Source organism: Hyalella azteca, unplaced genomic scaffold, assembly GCF_000764305.2.
Source record: "Hyalella azteca isolate HAZT.00-mixed unplaced genomic scaffold, Hazt_2.0.2 contig10021, whole genome shotgun sequence".
Taxonomy (NCBI): domain Eukaryota; kingdom Metazoa; phylum Arthropoda; class Malacostraca; order Amphipoda; family Hyalellidae; genus Hyalella; species Hyalella azteca.
In genome coordinates, this window is record NW_025940074.1 from 320,328 (window position 1) to 344,013 (window position 23,686).

Consider the following 23,686-nt stretch of genomic DNA (forward strand, 5'->3'; position numbering starts at 1 on the left):
ATCTTCAAATGTATTTGTATAAAATGTACGTGACAATGTCAAATGTCGTGACTCAATTTATCCAAGCGAACACAAGTAAACTGAATAATAATGTTGATACAAGTGATGAAATTGTTAGTAAGTTTTATATTGTTTTGCAGGTGATCGTGTTGCTGTACATGTCAGTGGTGATGGTGCACTGGATGTGGAGTGTATGCATCGACCCTGACAACTCAGCCATTCCTTACCTGACCGCATGCGGGGACCTACTGGGCACCGGCCTCCTGGCGATCGCCTTCCACATCCTCTACCTCGTCGGCGACAAGGATGCGGATTTGGGCGACTAACGAACCTTCTTCCGCGTGCCGCTCGTATGAAATACACCAAAAAATAATTGCGATTGCAGTGAAGTGAACCCGTTACTTAATAATGATTTACGTATTCGAACTTCTCTTGCCAGTGTCTGTCATGGAACACACCCAGTTTATCAGCTTCAATTGAATTTATTCAACTGCTAAATCACCTAAGATTTAATGGTTTAAGACTTACAATTCTGTGACTTACAATTATTCTGTGAGGTCCGAACCCACTTTGCCGGCCCACAATGAGGCTGTTGCTCCTGGTTGGATCAAGAGGAGCGACTTCTCTATAGTTTGAAGTGAAAATTTCATGAAAAATTTGTGATTCCAATAAACTTATACAACCTGAGTAGGACCTCGCTTCACGGCCGTGACTTAAGATCACCAAAGTTAGTGATAAGATTTTCAGTTCTTCCTTATCAAAAGATTGTGAGCATTTGGAACCGTAGACAGTGCGTGCGGTTGAAAAAAAAGTGTGAAAAATAAATGTACTGATGACGACGAGGCCTTACGTTTCTATTCCAAATGATGTGCTAATTATTGTGCTTGCATTTGTTGCTCATTTAAGATACTGGAATGGATTGCACGTCAGAATTTTGTTGTTGCCACAAAATTCTGCGGTATTTCAAACTGTTCCAAACGTTGTAGTCGTGCAGATAGAGTGAACTTTTGCAGACGACGGCTTAGTTCTATCTTTCACATTTGATATTATTCTTTTACTGGAATGTTTTTAACGTTTATAAATGGAATGTTAGTGTGAAAAGAGATGTAACTCAGATAGCTTGTACAACAACAATGTATTTGATGTCATATATGTTCTGGGTGCTCGATTCATTCGTTCTCCAAAAAATATGAATTTGCAGTTTCAATTATCTGCCCGTACTGCAGTTCTGAAGCGTTAGTGGTGGATAAACATTGCTACGCTGCTTTCGGATTTTCAAAAGTTATTCGGCACTGAATTTTTGCAATGGCTTCTTCGTTGTACATTAAATCAAAATTATTACACCTTTGTTTAGGCGCATTGATATTGAATTGGTTAGGCAAGCAATTCCGTGTTTTATGTCTGGTGAAGGTTCTTAAGACGTGTAGTTTGATCAATTGGACTTAATATGATTGCTTAATAATATGACTGTTGTAAACTGAAAATCTGGCTCTTTAAGAATATTTTCTATTGAATTTCCGCTTTTGAGATTACAGTAAAAATCTTATGTCTTTTTCCGTGTAAAACATTTATTGATCTTGAGGATATTTTAATCCAGTTCAATGGACGCTCGATCTCTTTGTTTATGCTGGTTGAGCTTATCACGACGTGCACCAACCTCCAGCCGAGCCACAGCACTAAAAGTATTCACGATAACAACATGGTAATATTATTGTGGCTTATGAGTGTTAGCCACAATCGATTTTTTAATAATGAAACGTGGATATTTCACGGACTGTAGTGCGAGTTTCATTGCGACTCCACAATTGAATTCGTTATAAGTGAAAATCTTCGTTCTTCCAGTGACGTGTTGCGTCATTTAGATAATAAACTTTGATCTCTTAGTGAAATGTCTTCATGCGTGAAGACATTTACCATATTTTACATTTACAAATTACCATATTTCATGAGATTGTTTGGACGCAGAACGCGCTCGAAGAAAAGGTGAATTAAAAGTTATCAACTTTGAAGAAGATCTGCTGTAAGATAAATCGTTAGCTTCAGATGCCTCTAGACTATCACGATTTCACGGTGAAATACACACGTGTTTGCTTCGCTGAGTTCGCTCAGCTGCTTACGTTTTTATCCACAGTTTACTTGATAATTTTAACGTTCACTGGAGTGATTTTCTATATTATTTTTTCGATTTTTTTTGAAGCAACATTTAAAGCTTTAAGAGTCAATGTGTCTCATAAATGTCATAAGTTTTTCTTCCCTCAATTCTCTTGTGTTCAATTCATATGCAAATAATTATGTCATGAGAAGTTTGTGTGAACTTTCAATTAGCCTCAAGTTATTAGGTTTTTCTGGGAGAAAGCATTTTTGATTGTTATGCTGCTGTTGAGTACACCAACTTGTTTGAAATGTGATTATTTGTCCAATTGCTTCGTACTTTAATTTCCATCGATGGAAGCTTGTGAAACACAGTGCGTTGTGTGGCAGTAGTCAACATGGTTGTTCCTAACGCGTCTCGCGTTTAAACTTCCTTCCAATTTACTTTACTTACCACGCTTAAACGACATTAGTTATTCACGATTTAAGTAATTAATGATTATTTAATCGATTTATGCATTTGGAATTTTAAAACAATTCTGTTTGTTTGTATGAATTCTCTGGATTCTTTTCATGGAATATCTAACTACTTACTTTTCTACGTTATACTTCCATTTTCAATAAGAATTAGAATGATGCTGACGAAATTTGTTCGTCGACATGCCAAATATTTATTCCTGTATGTGAGGAGAGCATTTGTGTACGTAGCCTTGCTTAAAGCTAAAATATTTACATACTTAATCATTGAATTATCTCACATGTCACTCATGTTGATTTTTTATTTTATCATTGTCCGTCTGTTACTGCGTTTTATAAAGAGTTTCCTTCATACGCTGTCTTGCCATGTTTTAAATCTGGTTTGCCCGTCAATCATGTCATGTTCACAGTTACCTCCTCCTGTCTATCAAGTCATATTCACATTCTCCGCTTCTTGTCTTGTAGGTCTTGCTTACAGTCCTCTTCTCCCATCATCAGGTCATGCTACTAGTCCCCATCTAGCCTCATCAGGTTATGCTTATACTCCTCTTTGAGGTGTCATCCCCAGAACAGCATGTGCACGTGGTCTGACTAATCGTTATCTCGCTTTTCTTCATTTGGAGTCAATCGCGCTCATGACAGGTTCCAGCAATCCCAACATTAAGCGACGCACGAGCCACTTTCGTGTGGTCTGTCCAAGTTCTCGCAATTTATTGTCTTGTGTTATAAAACTTACTTGCATAGATGAAATATACTGAATGGAGTATTTTAGTTTTAAGTCTTCTCCATGACTTCTTTAACAGAATTAACATGGTATTTGTTGTGTGAAATGAATAATTTGGTTGAAGAAGCAGTTTGTGTCTTGTTATGTTACATTTCATTCCGACGTTTCATGTCTAGTTATCAGAACTGCTAGGCTGTCGAGTCACGAATACTTGGCAGAAATCGCTGTCAAAATATTGTTAGTAAATTTCCGTCAAAAATAACTTATCGTATACTTGATTGGTTGGGTCAGAGTTACGATTATGGTTATATTGAAATGAGATCTTCCGTTAATGTAATGAACTTATTGCATTGACTTATTGATTAACTTTTTGTTATTGATGTTGTTTCCATCGTTACTTCAAAAACTATAATAAGAAAAAAAGAACTTATCATTCATAGTTTCTTTCTTGAACGATAAAACTCTACTTAAGTGTTGAAAATTCAAATAGTGCAAGACAAATACGAAGTGATTTTGTCGAGCGATTGCGTGATCAATGCATTATGAACCAGGCATTGAAGAATCTGCTTCGTTGCCTTCTATGTTTAATTGAACACTACTTACGGAACAGTTGTTGAAATGTGCTTGCCAGATGAAGATGATTATTTAATATAATGAAAATTGTGACGATTTGTGTTTCATCTCCTTGTTTGCGAAGACTGCAAATTTAGGTTTATTTCAGATTTTATCTGAGTCATTGAATACAGCTCGTCAGGTAGTGCCTTAATAAGCCGCCGGAAAGTATGTTATGTCATTTACACGATGTGCATTAATCGAGTCATATTTAAAAGGGGAAGAATAATCGTTGAAATAAGGTAGCTTCTATTGGATTTTTGTTTTCACCGAATCACTATTGGCTGCAGTCTCTGGAAGAGATTTGAATCTTAGCCTAACTTAGATGAGCCAGCTGAAGTTTCTTAGCCCTAAATAGTGAATTTGATCTCGAGAGACCGCAGTTTTTTTGGAAGCCGTAACAATTCGGCCGTACTAGCAATTACTGCAAATAGTGAATTCAATCACTAAGCAGTTTTAAACTTATTTGAGTACCTTTACAAATTCTAGATAAAATAAGTGAAGATATTTCTGTGTTTTACATAATTTCAAGCAGAAGTTAGTTCGATATTTATTCCTTCTAATATTCCGTAGTACCGGCATGATCCGTGTTTAGTTAGCTTCAAGTCAGGTTGTGGTGACGTGAAGTCTCTGTTGTCGTGTTGGCAGCGGCAGCCTAGCAGTAGCAGCCAGCAGGCAGCTAACTTTGGCATAGAGGAAAATACAGTTATTTCTTCAGAGGTTTAGCCTAGTATCATTGAACTTAATTAAATCGCACAATGTTGAAGGCAGTTATACTCCTCGGTGGACCTCAAAAAGGTAAGATTTATCAATATTATGGCTTTGAAACGATTCGAAAAAAATTTAAAGATGTGTCAATAAATGCTTTTACTCTGCTGACTGCTCTTATCGACTTATGTCTTATGTGTCCATGTGGACAATTTTTGTCAACAAGAGTACATGACTTTTTCATTTAGTAGGTATGTTAAAAAAATTTTTTCCTATGATCTTAATGAAAATTAGGGTAAACGCACCATATTCCGACATCGTGGGTAATTCCGACACTTCTCAACTTATTCCTTTATATTAAGCTTTGTCTTAGGGTAAACGCGGTATATTCCGACACTTTAAGGACGCATCAAGAAATGAAAAACTACAAAAAAGCCGTATGCATTACGTAAGTTCTGTTGCCTTCACATGACTCTCAGTCAGAGTGGAAATCTAAGATTAGAGGTTCACTTAAAAAAAAGCATTCTGCCTTGAAAAAAAAATGTTCCAGGCAAGTGGCAACTAGAAACAGGTTTGCAGGTCGTCAGAAATCGGCCTCGGCAGTCGGCATGAACGTTACGTCAGGCAACACAGAGAAAATCCCAATATTGTTAATTGTGCGCATCACTCACGGATAAGCAAGAGGAATCTACTGAAAGACACGTTGTGCTCAGTAGAACACGTTATGCTCAGAAGTTACAAGGTCGCTTCTGACACCAGTAGAAACTCATCACTCACAGTCACCGATGAGCAAGGAAGATCTTGGGAAGGCTGCATAAGCTTTGCGCCCCACATGAACGTTTCCGAGGTCGCCAGTAGAGACGCGTCACTCTCCGGTGAGCAAAGGATATCTTGAGGAGGCCTCACAACGTTGCAGCCGGTAAAGGATGTACTCTTGATTCTGAAAAAAGTTCCATTAGATCTTGCCGATATACTTGAATGCAAAAGTCGCCTATATACGAGTTGATTAAGAGCACTTGATGTATTAGTTGTTCAGAGTTTGACCAGTTGATTCAGAGCACACCNTGTTACCCCAAATAACTAATTTTACCCTAAAAACAGTCCGGTTGTAAAGCAAGTGTCAACTGAACAAGTAATAAAGCAGTCTGACCGCTCTAATGCGACCGAAACTACGCAATCGAAAAAATGTTGTTTACATTTTTTGCGGGAACTCATCGCAACTGATTTCCGGACTAGCTTCGCTGCATCGTAATCCATCCAACATACCGGAAACCTTACTTTTTTTCTAAATAGTTGGCTGAAGACTGAGAAATATATTAAATGCAAGAATTTCAATCTAAATGTGTCGGCAAGATCTTCTGAAGGCAAAAATTTTGCCGATAATGCGTCGCCGTAGGTCTTTAAATCTTCGTTCACTCTCTGCACAGTGGCTCAGAGCAAAAGACCAAGTCAACTAGTGAGAACATTGAAAGTCCACCCCTCTCTTGACCCACCTCTCACTGATAGCGACATCGATTCACATCTTTTTCGAAGCATGTGTCAAAGTTGATAGTTGACCTTGCTCTACCAAATAGTGATAAACTGTTTGGGTAGAAAGAATACTATGGTTTGAGACTTTTAAATGTCTCTGGACTCTGAATATATTAGGAATCCTTTAAGCATACTTGTATTTGCTGATTTTAAGTGGTAAATAAATTAATAGATGATTAAGTTAGGAGACGGTTTTAGACACATAAAAACTAATTCCGACAGCTTGGAATTGGACACACACAGCTTGTTCTGAGCTGTGTTCAAAAATTAAAATTTTCTTAATTAAAAGCTTAATAGCTCTTAATCGAAAGCTTAATTGAGAAATTAAAATTTTTAAATTAAGCTCGTTCCGAGCTGTGTCGTATTCCGATACAGCTCACACAAGGCGTGGGCAGTGTCGTATTCCGATACAGCTCACACAGGGCGTGGGCATCGGAATTCCAACACAGGGCGTCGGAATTATGAATCAGTAAGAGTCTGAAGTGCTGTTGGAATTAGACTCACAATATGCCTAATTTAGTCACACACAGCGTCGGAATTCAGGGATTTGTAGATTTAAATTCTAAAGGTTTTTAAATAAAAATGGCAACAGTTTGTGACGTTTCATTGTTGCTGGCGCGTAGTGTGGTGTTTCAAGAGTGACGTAAAGCAATCAGAAATTCAGAACTGGAGTTGAGCATACGGTGATCTTTTTATAGCCATTCATTTCTTGGTATGTCCTTAAAGTGTTGTAATAAGGTGTGTTTACCCTATACAGCTGAAAAGAGAAATGAATTTTAAAAGATGTATATACAAGTGGAATACAAATAAAAGTAAAAAGCTATAAATTTTTACCTTTATCAAATTACATTTTAAAAAGGACAAATGTATGACACTTTTTGGGGGATGAACCTATCATTCCTAAGTTTCCTGTGAGCCAATTTATGATTGAACTAAATTCACATAGGAACATTTGACATTTCTGAGATAACATGATTTCCAAATTTATTTTTTATTTAAAAAATATCTAGTTTTGATGAAACTGAAAAGGATTATTGGATCAGAATTTTTAATATGATATGCAAATTGGTAGGTGTTTAATTAGTAATAGGATATGGTATTATTGGATTCAAAATGATGGTACTTGCAATGACACAATTTTTGTATCATAGCATACAGCATATTGAATCATATAGATATGTTGAGAACTTAGATGCAATATTGTATGGTAATGGTAGCATTAAACTTGAGCATAGACCATGCCAGGAATAAAAATTAAATAAGAAAGCCTAGTGCAATGCTTCCTATCTTGACTAATAGAAACTGTGACCACTAACTACTGAATATTAATCTAGTATATAATCTTGACTAATAGAAACAGTGACCAGTATACAGTCTTGACTAATAGAAACTGCATGTATCTAGTCGTGTCAAAAAATCTCTGTTATGCCACTGTGCTCATGTCATGGGTTGGCTCTGACCAATTATAGTTAGGCTACCATCAATGTCACATCACAAGTCACCACTCAGCAGGGCTGAAACTGCACATACTTTGATGCTCATAGCCTCATAACTAGAAACCCTATAATATCAGCTCCAGGCCTGTAATATACCTACCATTCTTCCTTTTGAGCTGAAACTAGAGCAATCCTGCAGTTTTTGTTGCTGTGAGCTAAGATTCCTGCTAGATGAAGTACCACCTAACTCATTGTCATGGTGGCCAATGAGATATTTTTTAGAAACCAGTTCACTTCTGATTATCTGATCTACTTCAAGATTTGATTCAATATTATTTGTTTGTTAGTGCTGGACAATTTTTTATATGCATTACCATAACACTATGACAATTACTGTGAGATTTAATTAGTTTGTGTTTTTGGAGTTTTTAGAGATGTGTTAGATATTTTAGTATAACAATGATTTATTTGCAATCTCTACATTTTTTAGTGTAACCCATTGTTGTAGCTTGTTCACCATCGGAAGCTCTTCTTTTGGACTGGATAGATATATTTAAGATTTCTTAATAAATGATGAATTCTATTATTGTTATCATTGATTTATACATGTGCTGCTTGTAACTATTCACTGATTATTGCTTTCTATGGTCTTGAGTATGGAAGGTCTTGTTGACACTTTTTTTTTGCAGGCACTCGCTTCCGCCCATTGTCCCTAGACATTCCCAAGCCGCTATTCCCAGTGGCTGGACTCCCTACAGTCCAGCATCATATTGAGGCATTGGCTGCTGTGCCTGGTCTTAGAGAAATTCTCCTCATTGGTTTCTTTCCAGCCAACCAAATGGCTCAGTTTACTGCAGAAATGGCAAGCACATACAAAATTCGAACAAGGTATTTCTAATCAAGCATCAATGAATATTGACTAAGAGATAGAGAATTGGTACTAATTTATGAAATAAAAACTTTTGTATAAATAGTAATAATTAGAAGCTTAGAATAATTATATCAACAATAATGCCATCTGCTAGTTTTGCATTGAGGGACATGTTTCCCAATCAAATATACTGCGAACTATTTACTGTTATACTATATGCACAATTGTTTTCTGATATTGCTTTCTCTACAGATATTTGCAAGAGTATACAGCCTTGGGGACAGCTGGTGGCATTTACCATTTCCGGGATCAAATTCGGGCCGGAGGCGCCGATGCATTTTTCCTGATCAATGGCGATGTCTGTGGTGACTTTCCGCTTGAAGAAATGCTCAAATTCCATGAGTCTAGGGCTGGAAAGAATGCATTAGTTACCCTCTTGGCTACCGAGGCTACGAGACAGCAGTCCTGCATGTATGGGTGCATTGGTAAGCCTCAGTAAATAGTGCTTTTTGATCCCAGAAATTATTATGTCCTTGCTTCTTATTTGGATCTGTTCATTTGGAAATTTCTGGGGTCCCTACAATTCTTAGATATAAAATCAATGTAATGGCTCTTTTTTATTTTTGTTTTACAGTGGAGGATAAGGAGACCCACGAAGTTTTACATTATGTGGAGAAGCCATCAACATTTGTATCGACCCTCATCAACTGCGGTGTTTACATATGCTCTCCAGCCATCTTTCAGCTTCTGCAGAAACTCCATAACACAAAACAAGATTGTTATAAGTAAGTTATGTATTACTTATTTCCAGACAAAACAACACTAAATCTGCAAACATTTCTAGAGATACAAACCTCCCCCGCCATATTTTGAGCAAAACACTCCGGAAAAATTATATAATAACTTAGATATACATATACGGTATATATATTTTTGTCATATTTTTAGTCAGGTATTTGCTGATGGCTAATTAGTTGGTTGATGTCTCAGATACATCGAGTGTACATGGTAATTACATGGTACAATTGCAGGGATGACACGGACATCAGTGACGCCATACATCTGGAGGTGGATGTCTTGAAGCCGCTTGCTGGAACTGGGCAATCATTTGTCTACAGTTCTGACAGGTAGGGTTTCGATTGTCTCATGTACACCTCCTGCTCCCACTTATTATTCACTTTATTCATGAAAGTGAGATCCAATTAGATGGAAATTTTTAATTTTCTGGGACAGATTCTCATTAAATTCGAAAAATGCAATTCAGGTGAATTTTGTGATGCCACCTGAGATAATTACCCATAAAATATATTTTTATTGCGTAAGATGAATCAATTACGCGTGCCTAGATGGTGGTCTCAGATCAAAACAGCTGGGTCAGCAATCTATGCCAACCGTCACTACCTGCAACTGTACCGCCGCAACAAGCGCATGGACAGACTTGCCAACTCTTCCGTCTCACCTACCATCATTGGAGACGTCTTCGTCCATCCATCTGCCAGCATTCACCCAACCGCTGTGGTCAGCAGTTTCTTGTTCATTTTTTGTCTAATGGAGTTGATTCTATTCCCATTATTCTTATGCCTAATTTTACTTGAACAGCTACCCCTTAAAATATTTTGTTTTGTATTACATATAATCTTAGACTTTCAATTAGAATCTACTTGCCGAGTTTACAAAGAAGAGCCAGTGTACTTTTTAATTTGAAACCATTTTTGCATGAGCCACTTTTTTCTTCAGCTGGGACCAAATGTGAGCATCGGCAAGAATGTGAGTGTAGGTGCCGGTGTCCGTATCAAAGAAAGTATCATCCTGGGCAACGCCACTGTGCAGGAGCACAGTTGCATCCTGTATTCGTAAGTTTCATTCGTCAATGCACTAAGTGCAATTTTTACTATTTATTTTCCGCTATAATAGTATTGAGGTATTAGGCCATCATGTTGCAAACGAGGCGCCGTGTCCGGTTAGCAATTCTGTTATTAGCCCCTCCAGTCAGTTCATCTGTCCCTCCAGTCAGTTCAGCCCCTCCAGTCAGTTCATCAGCCCCTCCAGTCAGTTCATCTGCCCCTCCAGTCAGATCATCTGCCCCTCCAGTCAGATCATCTGCCCCTCCAGTCAGTTCATCTGCCCCTCCAGTCAGTTCATCTGCACATCCAGTCAGTTCATCTGCACCTTCAGTCAGTTCATCTGCCCCTCCAGTCAGTCCATCTGCCCCTCCAGTCAGTTCATCTGCCCCTCCAGTCAGTTCATCTGCCCCTCCAGTCAGTTCATCTGCCCCTCCAGTCAGTTCATCTGCCCCTCCAGTCAGTTCATCTGGTACCTGAATTTCCTTGATAAAAATTTATGGGCGACAAGCAATGAACGAAATTTTCGTTTCGCCAGGTGATAAACATTTTGTTGATAAGGCGCTACACGTGCAACATTGGAACTTGGATCTCTGTTGATGCGAGATTTGATAACTACCCAAGTACTTTATCTATGGTCCTGTAGATTACGGTATGTAGCCATTATGTGCAAAAATCTTAGTAAGTATAATTCAGAGTACAACTCCATTTTCATGAATTAATCTCTTAGATGAAACAACACAATTTTTAAATGATTCATGATATTGATGATGGTTATTTTGATACAGAATCGTGGGTTGGAACTCTACAGTAGGGAGTTGGTCACGCGTTGAAGGCACTCCATGCGACCCCAACCCCAACAAACCCTTCGCCAAGATGGACAATGTTCCGCTCTTCAACGTGGAGGGCAGACTCAACCCTTCCATTACGATTCTTGGCGAGTGTTAAGGAGAACCAACATAAAATCTGCATAGGCCATTAATACCTGGACTTGAATTATTTGGGTCGTGTGCTGTGGGCACGTTGATTTCCTTTGGCCAAACGCACGTCATTGTTCAATTAAGTTTCCAATTTTCGCCATGAGCATCGATATAGAGCCAGCGAGTGCGGTGTGTGTGGAGTATTGAATGATTTATGTTTAGTCATTTCGAGTTTCGATGTTGTGTATTTTTATGCGGACAGGAAGCGACGTTCGTGTATGCTGCGAGCTCGTCGTGCTCAATGCGATCGTACTCCCCTTCAAGGAACTCGACTCCAATACCAAAAACGCTATTGTACTGTGACGATCGAGCGACACGAGGTTCATAGTATTATCTGCTAACGCTTGCACCTGACCTGCCATGCAGCGTTGTGAGGAAAACGTGTTTTGCTTATCGATTGAAGCCTCGTTTTGAAAATACTGTTGATCCGTATATTTACCCTCCTTCAGTCCATATAACTAATCCTTTTAGATAGCTTAGTGCGCAATTCGTGGCACTTAATGTAAACGTTTCTTGGTGTGCATTTCGTTAATTATTAGAGACGTAACAGGAAGTAACTGTTCCACAAATGTGCGAACGATTGAAATGGTAAATGTATAGACACAAAAAGAAATATAGAACAAGCCACGTTAGGATCGTGGACGAACATAATGTAGACCTTGATCAGAAGATCCAAGAGTTTACTTTTGCGTGTATTTTTGGACTAACCGTCGTCAGCGTTAGTCTTACTCAAAGGCCAGGTAAGGACTGCTGCCGTCTGTAGACAGAGATTCCATTAGTGGAGCATAAAAATGGCTGCTCTTCAGTACATTGACGTGTACTCTATGGATTCATTTCTTTGCTTGATAATGATTTGATCAAGTTCATATGGATTGCTGCGTAACTTTGATGTTGCGTTTGTAACGTTCATATAGATTGCTGATTTTAGTTCCTTATTCCGTTGAGTTCATCATAGCACCCGAGTTCACTGACAGTATGCTTGGTGTTTTTTCTTCATTCATTTGGTTTTGCTACTTGAGATTTTTTCAGACGTTCTATCAACGCCTGTTCTCCTATTGGAAAACAGGCGTTAATATTGCTGAATGTTTGACAAATTGACTTCTTTCCATAAGCCTTGAAATTTCACTGAAAGGAATTTCTAGGTAACCTTTTCTTCGAAAGTTGCATGTATCTTTGCACAGCTGTGTCATCTGTTATAATTTATGTGAACAAGATTTTTCTCTTCTTGCAGGCTGCAATGTTTCTGTAGCGTCCGAGCTGTTGGTCTTGAATTCCATCGTACTGCCCCACAAGGATCTACCGCACAGCTACAAAAACGAAATCATTTTGTGAGAAGAGGCTTTGGTTCTGCCGGCAAGTGCTGACTGCTCTTGCAGCCAGTCGCACGAGATGACGATGCCCAGTTCTTGGATGTATTAGACGGCATTGTTTTCTAGAGGCTGCATTTTATTGTGATGAAGGCGTGAGATATGAAGATTACTGGTAGAAACTGCTCAACCTGAGCACAGATGTTGAATATAAAGACACGGGAGAACATAAATATTCCTCCTGCTGCTACGCTACTAGCAGTTTACCGTGACGTTGACTTCAATAGATTATTTCTGGAATGTGAGAATCTCATTTCAATAAAGTCTTCCTTGATTTGGTCAACAATTCTGACACTTGAGGATGTCAAATCAAGGACGAATTCGTTCAAACTCACATTTGGCTCAATTATTTCAGGCGTGTTTACAGATTCATCTTTTCAACTGTTAGCACAAGAACCTTCCAGTTACAGAATTAAAATGATGGATTTGGTAAATGGAAATTGACCTGACAAAGTTTGTTTTGCAATTTTCCATGATAAGTAGTCTTTTGTAATTTGTCGATACCCGCGACCCTAAGTAAAGTAGATACGTTCTATAAGCGCTTCAATCAGCATTTGCTGGTACGCATGAATCAGGAAGATGTTTTGGTTAAGTGTGGGAACAGTGAAGTTGACAATTACTATCTGCATTTACACTTCAAGATTAGAAGTATTAGGTGGACTACATTGGACTATTAGCCTTCAGTGCAAAAAATTGAAGTCATGCAAAACAAGGAAGGCAGAATAGGGATAATTTTTACTACGCTTCATAGAACAAAATGAATAATTGGTATTAGCAATAAGTGCAGCATATCTTGTTATGGAATTATTTCTGTCCCGCAATCATATGTTATTCAACAGCAAAACGTCTGTTTTCACATTATACCTCGTATCGTTTACTTCCCTTATTATTTAGCTAGCCGATTGTTATAGAATTTAATATCAAGAATATAATTTCATTAATCCATAATGACTCATAGCATTAATAAAAGCACCATTTTCATCCACTCACATAGTTGCCATTCGGAAGGGGAGCTATGAAGACTGATACCAGCCGTCATTGGAGTGCATGAATACTCGCACCGTTTTGTACCACTTGCGTGGATGAGAATAATCGACAAGTTTTGAAATCTATTAACGATTTAACGAGACGAAGATATTTTCTGCCGCCTATAGACAAGTAGTCTGGCTGCACCATATCTGGGTAAGTGAATTTTTGCAATATCTCTGGTCTTCTATCAACTTAACTAACTTGCCTAAACTTTAATCATACTAATAAGGAGTTGGTTTCAACATTCAATCAATAATACTCGTGTGCGAACGCAATGAAATACTAGTTTATCACGTCTTCCATGGCATCAACCAGCGCAGAAGCTAATTGCGTTAATGACCTGATAAACTAAGCGTTTTTATTAGGCAGCTTTGTAATGACAGCTTTCACTTCCAAGTAGTTCCGCAGGCCGAATTCCGAATTTTCCCTGCCCTGACCAGACATTTTGTAGCCGCCGAAGGGGGTCTGGGCGTTCAGCACATCGTAGCAGTTGATCCTGGGCAACGAATAAATTCATTCGAGATCTATGAATTCAATAAAGTGATAAGGTAATTAATTAATTCATTCATCTGAGGATGAATTCAGTCAATGAATATACCAAGCTTTTGATATACAATTGGAAACTTGAATTGAACTTTTTAATCGAATTAGATATGCCGCTTGTGTGAATAAAGCCAATAGGGAAAGCGGTGGCAGTCACAATCTTCTTGCATAGGTACAGATAGCACCAGTCATAATAAATGATGCAATCAACTCGTGTGGACAGCTACATGGATGTGACTAAATCAGTAACTCCGTACCGCAAAACCAAGAGGACACAAGCGCTCACTACTAATTCGAGCAGAGTGTGAATAATTCAGGAATCATAACTACAATCAAGAACGCTCACCAGACAGTGCCGGCACGCAGGCCCTGGGCGAAGAGGTTAGCTTTGTCGAGATCATTGGTGAAGACGGCGGCGGCGAGGCCGTACTGGGTGTTGTTGGCGCGTTCTATCACCTCTTTGATGTCGCTGAACTTCAGGATCTGCATTACTGGCCCAAAGATCTGCATGACGAGATCACTTCATTAAAATATTTATCTGGTGAAATTTTAATCTGTCATTCTAATTTCTTAGATATATAGTGAAATTTTATATTCATTTCTAGCAGGCATTGGAGATAAGTTTCCTTCGAGTCGAGTTACTTTTCGGTTATCTAAGAAAATGGCTCATTAACGACAGTAGTTTTAACTCGCTTCAATTAAATAAATAACAAAATATAGGGGAAATGTGCAGGCCTTGCACAAAACAGGAATAGCAACATTTACCAACAGCATCGAGATAGGGGGTGAACATAAACCATAGAAACGGGTATAATCGCTCAACTCTGAGAAACACGTGGTAGCACTCTTGACTTCACTGAACCTATTTTTGAGGTCCGAATCAGAATAGCTCAAGTGCAGCAAACTTCAATTTTAGAAATGGCGCAGCGTTGACAAAACTACTCGACGAATTTACCTCCTCCTGAGCGATCCTCATGTTATCCTTGACGTCCCTGAAGATGGTGGGCTGCACGAAGTAACCTCTGTCGCCGTGCCTGGCGCCTCCGCATACTAACTTGGCGCCGTCCTTCTTGCCAGAGTCAACCAAACTCAAAATCTTGGTCATCTGCTCCTCATCAATCTGTCGAGGAACAGAGCGTTAAGTCACAAAAAAAAAACGACTTCAAATGACGCGAAATTCCAACACCAAAAACAAGTGAGCTCGCACAGCGTCAGGTCGAAAAAGTTGGGCGATGGAAAATGTTGAGTTTAGTTGCATTCCACAAATAATTCTGTCAATTTTCTTCTTTATATTGAGAACCTAATCTCACAAGCAACCGTGCTTGGTAGATGAATTTTATTTTACGAACGAGTCTAAGCTCGTTCGGGAATTGTATTTCTAGCTCTAAAATTATATCATTTCATTGCTTATTTTTTGTCCCAATCACTTGCATCAGTTCAATACAATTTTGAAGAAATAATCTGCAAAAATTTGGAGCCAGGAATCTCGGCGAACTAGGCGTATTTAACAAACAAGTATCTGCCACCACCAACTAAGATATTTAATATTATTGAAGACAAACCTGAGGTCCTTGCTCGTTGGATGCATCGAAAGGGTCACCGATGGTTCTCTTCTTCGCTCGCTCCAAGCTCCGCTCAACAAATTCATCGTAAATGCTGTCCTCCACGAAAGTGCGGGTACCAGCACAGCAGCATTGGCCCTTTGAGAAAATAAATTATTTCAGCTTTCTATAGTATCTGTATCTACTATTCATGCACGTGGCACAAAAAATATATATATTCCATGTAATATATCCACAGTTACATCAAGTTCCTGGTTAAAATTTACCTATCCATACATTCCCCTATAACAGCGATTGCAAATGATGTAGGCTAGTGGCTGGCGCACAAAAGATCTAACACTGAATGAAGAATGAAAAAAACGGCACCACAATGCGACACCAAATATCATGTTTTTCCTCTCAATGAGTTGCTTCAAACTGTCAGTCATACAAAATAATTATTACACAAAGTTATAAATATACTAAATAACTAGCCACTAAAAAATTACTTGGTTGAAGAAGAGCCCGAAGTGCGCTTGTTCCACGGCATAAGCGAGGTCTGCATCCTTGAAAATAATGTTAGGGCTCTTGCCGCCGAGCTCCAGGGTGACGCGTTTGAGGTTGCTGGCGCCAGCCGCCTGCTGGATCTTGTGGCCAACCTGCCAGTTCGGGAATGTTCAACAAACGATAACTTGAAAAATCAATAATATTGTACCACATTGGTCCTACTCTCAATTCGAAAATATAATAAGCTAAAAATTGGATAACTGCCATCAAACGGACGGAGCAAAAGCGGGTAAAATATGAAGTCAAGCAGGCAAAACGCAGCACACATTTAACCAAGTGATATATAAAGGGAAGCATATAGTAGGAATGCTTACTACTGAAAAAAAAAATACTTGCTGAGAGCAAACAATTTTACCTTAGCCTAACAAAATAACAAGAAGATAAAATAAAAATCGAGGCATAGGGTCGATTTTTTACCATTTACTAATTCAAATAATTAAACATCCCCTCTCCCTGAATTTAAAATACAAGATATTGAAGTAGCGATGATTTACGTTGTATATATACAACAAATACTCAGATTTTCAGCTGGGTTCTGGAGAAATGAGATTTTGGGCTGCGATTTAAGAAACTCATACAAATTTCACGATACATAAAAAATTAGGAAACGATGCAAAGGAGACTGACCTCCGTGGAGCCGGTGAAGGCGACCTTGTCGACATCAAGATGCGAGGCGATCGCTGCCCCCGCGGTGGGGCCGTAGCCCGTCAGTACGTTGACGACCCCAGCAGGGAAGCCTGCTTCCTTCACGAGGGAGGCCACATGCAGGCCTGACAAGGGCGTCTGCTCCGCTAGCTTCATCACCACGGTGTTGCCTTGGTAACAGTGATACAGCTCGGTTATTGGAAATGATGAATGATGCGCGCACAACTTCTACGATGATGGATAATGTTACCAATGGAGGTCTTTCTACGATCAACCTTAAGGCTTATTAATTTAATTTTCATTTAATCGGTATTAGAAACCTATACAAGTGATATAATGCAAAAAATTAATATCTTCGATAATTAATCTTCAGCACGTTGGGTTCATTAATTTTCAGAGGTGGGCAGTAGCGCGCTACATGTAGCGGCCGCTACATTTTCAGCAGCGGTAGCGGCGCTACATTTAAGCAATTGTAGCGGTAGCGGTAGCGCCCGCTACATATTTAAGTAGCGATACGAGGTTTTGCCGCTACAGCGCTACCGCTACATTTATAGATAAAGCCTTTAGATTTTACTTAATAGTATTAAATATTATTTAAAACCAGCATGATACATACATAATATAAATTACAAAATAAAACTACGAAAGATTTCGGTGTAATGTTGTCAACCTCAGCCTGTTACTAGTGTCAACATGTTAGTTGTTACGGTACTAGGTGGGCAGTAGCGCGCTACATGTAGCGGTAGCGGTAGCGCCCGCTACATTTAGAGTATGTAGCGGTAGCGGCCGCTACATTTCAAATTAGCGCTGCCCAGCTCTGTTAATTTTATCCTATTTGGCGTCATCATCACATTCATGCTTCGCAAACCCTTGTAACGGCAGGTTCTCTTGCTTTTTATTGTATAAACTAAATACGAAGAGAAATAAAAAACCTCACGAAACGCAATCAATCATTTAAATGAAACTTCAGAGTTTAGAGCATTATAAAATGAAGTTCAATATAGTTTGCATTAGAACAAGAATGAATACCAAACTTGAATGTTAATGCATAAAAGAGATGCCGACTGCCCCGTTCCAAGTATTATTTAAAACAAACTCGTCTTAACTAACCAGTGGCCAGGGCAGGCCCTAACTTCCAGGCCTGCATGAGCAAGGGGAAGTTCCAGGGGATGATCTGGCCACAAACACCCACGGGCTCAAGTCTGGTGTAGGCGAAGTAAGGACCGTCCGTAGGGATGGTCGTGCCGTGTATCTTGTCCGCGTAGCCAGCGAAGTAGCGTAAGTTCTTCACGCTCAGCTCTACGTCCGCAAGTAGCGCATCCTTGTACGGCTTACCGTTGTCCAGGGTCTCCAAAGACTGCAGGATAAACGCAAGCCATTCATTAAATAATCCACCGAGTCGAGAGCAAGTGAGATTTTCAGTAAGTCACTAGCTTGAAAAACGTACTAGGTTTGAGATTATATTCAAATTGCAGCAAAGAATTTTATCGTGTCCAAAGTAAAAGGACTAAATAACCGTTGAAAAATGAATACATTCAGAGCAAAATGCTTTTAGTATGACACTGTTTTAGAACACCTAAGAACTACCAAATAGCGTATTTTATTAAAATCGAGAAAATTAATGGTGGAAGGCAAAGTGCGTCGCTCAATGTTAAACGCATCGGAAATGCGAATTCCTCTCGACATAAGAAAATTACGCAGTGGTGGAAAATGAACTTTGCGCCGCTCTAAAAGGATAATCCATTCAATCTTGAATACATGACGAGGAGAAAAGTGGCAATTTTGATATAATTTTCGAACCGCATTCAACACGCTACTTTCCTTCGCGTGTGTTGATAAACTTTAAACCTGAGAGCTATTGATACGATGTGTTGGTGGATACGAGCTCGCCAAACAATTTTCATAGTTCGAATGTAATCACCAGCCAACTTCATGGTTCGCTTAACATTTACCAGACGTAGAACACTCGTGTTTCTAGCTTTCATAAAAATAAAGCCATGCAAATTGATGGGAGGCTTCCACTTAAATTTTTTTAATCGTTCGGTTAGGTCTCTTTATCCCATAACCATATATAAAAATACCGATTTTTTATATCCCGATGATCTCGGTCCTCAAGCCGCACGCATAACCAGTGATTTTGTGGCTATTGTGTGCTTATCAACCACACAGTAAACACGGAAGCCTAAAACAAAACAGATTCGGCAATGCAAGGATTCACGTTAGGTCACGGGATTGACGTTTACTTCAGGAATTCACGTAAAAGAGAGACTACTTCACGACTTAATTTAAAATTGATTCCTTGGTTCATCCACAGTACAGGATAAGACTCAGCAAATTAATAAAGGCTATGCTGCAGGACTCACCGCGAGGTAGACCTTGTCTCTCTCCATGAGGTCGGCGAGTCTGTTGAGCAACACCCCCCTGTGGGAGGCGTCCATGCTACGCCACTCGCCGTTCAACGCGAACGCCGCACGCGCTGCCGACACCGCCTTGTCTACGTCAGCCTGCGCATGTACGATAACTTAGACACCATTAACCATCTCTCAATGAAAGTTCGTTATACGTCAATTTCTTACATCCTACCTTGAACATCAGTTCACACAGAACGTCAAATAATTTGAATCGACATGCGCTAAAAACGTGCGTGAGAACAAATGTCGAAGCCATCCATGAGTAACTCTTCAAACTCGTTATGAACTTATGGAGTAACAAAATTAACATAATTTTATACAAGTCAAACGGTCAAACAGTTAAAATCCCTAGCTTGGTCACGTACGCTAACAAATAAGAATATTTCATTCTACATCAGGCCGTCAATATCATGTATTAAAAAAAACTTTGAACACGAGAGTGGAAAGGAAACCATAACGTACACTTAGAAAACACTTGTAAAGGATCATTTTCAATTTTTCAACTGGTGAGAATGAGTCGTACTACAGATTTCAATGTTCTTTCGACCGTAATTTTAAATTAGTCATGGAAATAAAAGCTCACGCTATTCACCTTGTCAGCTTCAGCCAGTCGTACTACAGACTTCAATGTTCTTTCGACCGTAATTTTAAATTAGTCATTGGAGTCAAAGCTCACGCTATTTACCTTGTCTGCTTCAGCCAGCTAGTGGTGCTGCAGATTTCAATGTTCTTTCGACCGTAATTTTAAATTAGTCATTGGAGTTAAAGCTCGCGCTATTCACCTTGTCAGCTTCAGCCAGTCGTACTACAGATTTCAATGTTCTTTCGACCGTAATTTTAAATTAGTCATTGGAGTTAAAGCTCACGCTATTCACCTTGTCAGCTTCAGCCAGTTGTACTACAGACTTCAATGTTCTTTCGACCGTAATTTTAAATTAGTCATTGGAGTTAAAGCTCACGCTATTCACCTTGTCAGCTTCAGCCACCCGGCAGATCTCTTCTCCAGTTGCGGGGTTGACCGTAGGGAAGGTCTTGCCGCTCGCTGAGTCAACGAATTCATTGTTGATGAATAGCTGAAAAAATATGATCGCATTGATGACACTAGCGTGGTACGCCATTCAGTACAATATCGGTACGCTAATGACGTGTCGACATAGCACGTCATTAGCGTTTGCAATGACATAGATGCATACAATACCGGTTTATCGAGTTATAGGCCTCCAGCTTTTGAAGACATGACATCCGTTGAATTAGACCAACCATCAGCATAGACGAGCGGTTTACTATGACATAGAATAGACGGCCAAAGCTTGCCCTAATCAGTCATGATGAATCTGAACTTAACATTGAATATTACCCGCCACCAACCTGGCTTCATTTTCTTAATGCACGAAATGCGTTGCATGTTATCTTAATCGAGACGGATGGCTAATCGTCAAAAAGAATTAAACTTCAATCCGAAACTCAAACCAAGATTCTGTAAGCTAAACCTATTAACGTATTGCTTATTAGTAGTAATGTAAGGACTAGCAAACAGGTTAGTTAATAATGAAGGCTTTTACTGTCCGAGGCCTGGTGGTGTTTAACAGGTTTCATGCAACTCCTCAGCAAAACCATTCAGATTTGTCACTGCACTGGGTAAACTTGGTCGATTGGTGGAGTCATTAAATTGGGTATTTCGCTCCGTTATTTGATGATGTCGGCTCATAATTGGTGTTAAAAATTGGAGGTGCATGGCTGCGACTCCAGTTTAGTGACTTAATGGTAAAAAGTCCTGAACACCGCATAAAAAGACGAGAGATTAGACTCTTTGACGGCAGTACGAAAAATAAGGAAAATAGGGAAGGAGATTTACAGGGGCAAATGATGGTTCAAAGTTCGGATGTTTTAGGTTCGTGTAAGGATCTGTTAATACTTTATACTACGTATTTGTATATCAGGAAGTCTGTCTAGATAAGAACGCACCCACGGACACTGAGACAGACTTGGCGCGGTTGGTAACACGAAAACAGGAGGGGACACTACGTGACCTTGAACATTATCAGACTCTAATGAAGTCCACAACCTGTTTACCGCCACATAATAATTCAAGTTACCGTAATCAAAAATATCTATGGAAGATGCAGAACCACCGACGCTTAGCAATTGACTAAAATGAAACTATGATTATACGAGAAACCTCATTTAACTGTTAAATAAATTTCCACAAATTTAGATGAAAGTTCAAAACTAGTGTTAGTTTAACAACAATGTTGAATCGCAGCGTTTAATTTAGCCATAATAAAAAACATACGTAATGTGAGTTTATCGTTGATTTCAGTATGATAGATACACCAATCGATAACTATAGTGGTAGTCAACTCAGCGGCTACCCGGATTGAAGAGAAGCACAAACAACAGATACGCCCGACAGACCCGTCTCAAGGTCATTAGCGACCCGATAACATATGTACAAAAGCGCACAAATTCGAACAGGAATGATCGACACCTATCCGGCAATAATCTACTGATAAGACATACACGTAATGGGAACACTCCAGTAAAACCTACAGAGGTCGTCATGTTACCCGCTAGAATGGTTTCGGACGCGATGCACGAAGAAAGAAGCAATGACGCGAATTACGAGACATTGCGACTTCGAATTGACTAAGACAATACGATGTTAAGGTCCTTTACGGTACTGTCTATTGGTCAACTTTTACCTTACCAGCACTGCATCTGCGTCAGTTTATTATCTAAATGAGCATGCAATTAATTCAGGGAGATTTAATCGGAAGTAGAACAGAAAAAAAGGCTGCGCTAAATTTAGAACGTTAGTCTTCTCTGAGACGCATGTTCTGCTAAAGAGCATTATTAATTTAAAATGCAGTCATCTTGGCTCTAACTAAAATAGGCAGGTCCATTCACATGGCAATGTGACACTCTGCCTAACGGCAGACAGACAAGTATATACCACTTGTTGAAGTTTTATACATTTTGAATTAGTTCAACCCTGAAACTGCTATATGATAAGTAGTATATGTGTAGTGTCAAAAATGCAGTCCACCATTCCATTACACATTAAAAATTCATAAAATTAAGGTCCATGATTTTCAAAATATGTAATTAAATGATCACTTTTACATTCCTGCCCACAGGCAATAGCAATATTTTTGTGTTAATCAGATATAAAATTAGGCAAACAAACCAATGACAGAAATTTTATTTCTACTTTCCCATATCAATTAATGAAATTTAACATAGTATATACAAGTTATTCATTCACATCTTGCACAAAAAATAAGAAGGCAGGATGACAACTACCTGCACAAGTTGCTAACTTGATAGTAAACGCTCAATATGTAATCATTAAGTTAAAAGACTAATATTAAAACCCATCATCATGTAGAGTATTAATAATTATTCTGTTGAAACAAGGAACATTAAAGCCAAAATGTTTCAACAATTCCATTAATTCTGTCTCATTTTTTAAATCATGAAAATTACAAAATACTAGAGGCCTTAAAAATAATTTAGTAAAATATTATAGGTTAAACTTTAAAGCAGCAAGTTTACATTTCATGACTGACAAACCATCTTTTCAAAATTTTGTAGTAGGACATGCAAGTTAAAAAGCAATGGCAGCTTCAAGCCGCCTTCAACTGAGCTTAAATTTTAGGCATGATCAACTACCTACGTCGTACTGTTCCTAGACCTAGAGTCCTAGAGTGTAGTAATTAGACAGTTTAGACTGACCAGTAAAAAGGAATATTTTAACCCTCGTGATACTTTTTTGAATATTAATTTAAACACTAGGAACAACCCCTCCTCAAGTAATCATATACCTAGACTCAAGTTGGTATTCGTTGTAGAAGGCTAAAAACGACGCCGCTGGCCAGAAGCATTTGCTTTGGCTATTCAGGATGTTAAAGAGACGAGCCTCTGAAGAGTGATAAATTAATCTTACATTTGTTAAAATATCATAATTTCGACAATTCAACTCACGTACTTTAGTGTACTCGATCGAAGGATTGACGACAGGTTTAGGGAGCGCAGAAGTACTGAAATTGGCTCTTGGAGCTAGCAGAAGGCTCCTCGAACAGCGAGTTATAAGCGTCGATGCCATGTTCAGAGGCGTTGTTGATGATAGCGTCGATATAACAACCTCTCACCTATGAAGGCTGCTCAGGCACTGGCCCACTGGGTTGCAATTTTGCCAAATGCCAACACTGATCTCACGTCTCAACGCCAGTGCGCTGTCTCGAATAATGACACTCTCTCGGTGTGACGCACTCTCGACAGAAAACGTTTCAACCTTAAACGCAAAGTCCAAT

General features: G+C 39.0%; 3 protein-coding genes across 6 annotated transcripts in view; 2 read left to right on the forward strand and 1 right to left on the reverse strand.

Moving 5' to 3' along the window:
• Positions 1–3,959, forward strand: part of LOC108674513 (solute carrier family 41 member 1) — a 39,432-nt gene extending 35,473 nt beyond the window's left edge. For all 4 annotated transcript variants that reach the window (XM_047882251.1, XM_018162490.2, XM_018162476.2 and 1 more), the window contains one exon: positions 141–3,959. In XM_047882251.1, coding sequence (XP_047738207.1) covers positions 141–326 — 186 coding nt within the window. In that variant the 3' untranslated portion in view covers positions 327–3,959. The remainder of the gene's footprint in view (positions 1–140) is intronic.
• Positions 3,960–4,504: 545 nt separating this feature from the next.
• Positions 4,505–12,827, forward strand: LOC108674553 (mannose-1-phosphate guanyltransferase alpha). Its single transcript, XM_018162518.2, has 9 exons — positions 4,505–4,702; positions 8,268–8,466; positions 8,702–8,934; positions 9,084–9,234; positions 9,481–9,576; positions 9,796–9,967; positions 10,187–10,302; positions 11,079–11,227; positions 12,502–12,827. The coding sequence occupies exons 1-9, from the start codon at positions 4,663–4,665 to the stop codon at positions 12,600–12,602; spliced, it is 1,257 nt and encodes a 418-aa protein (XP_018018007.1). The 5' UTR covers positions 4,505–4,662; the 3' UTR covers positions 12,603–12,827.
• A 527-nt stretch (positions 12,828–13,354) lies between these two features.
• On the reverse strand, positions 13,355–23,629 carry LOC108674543 (aldehyde dehydrogenase, mitochondrial). The gene is made up of 10 exons (XM_018162507.2): positions 23,362–23,629; positions 20,342–20,446; positions 19,326–19,466; positions 18,073–18,319; positions 16,945–17,132; positions 16,260–16,409; positions 15,772–15,909; positions 15,165–15,329; positions 14,556–14,713; positions 13,355–14,162 (listed from the first exon to the last, which is right to left on the reverse strand). The coding sequence occupies exons 1-10, from the start codon at positions 23,476–23,478 to the stop codon at positions 14,015–14,017; spliced, it is 1,557 nt and encodes a 518-aa protein (XP_018017996.1). The 5' UTR covers positions 23,479–23,629; the 3' UTR covers positions 13,355–14,014.
• Positions 23,630–23,686: the final 57 nt, after the last annotated feature.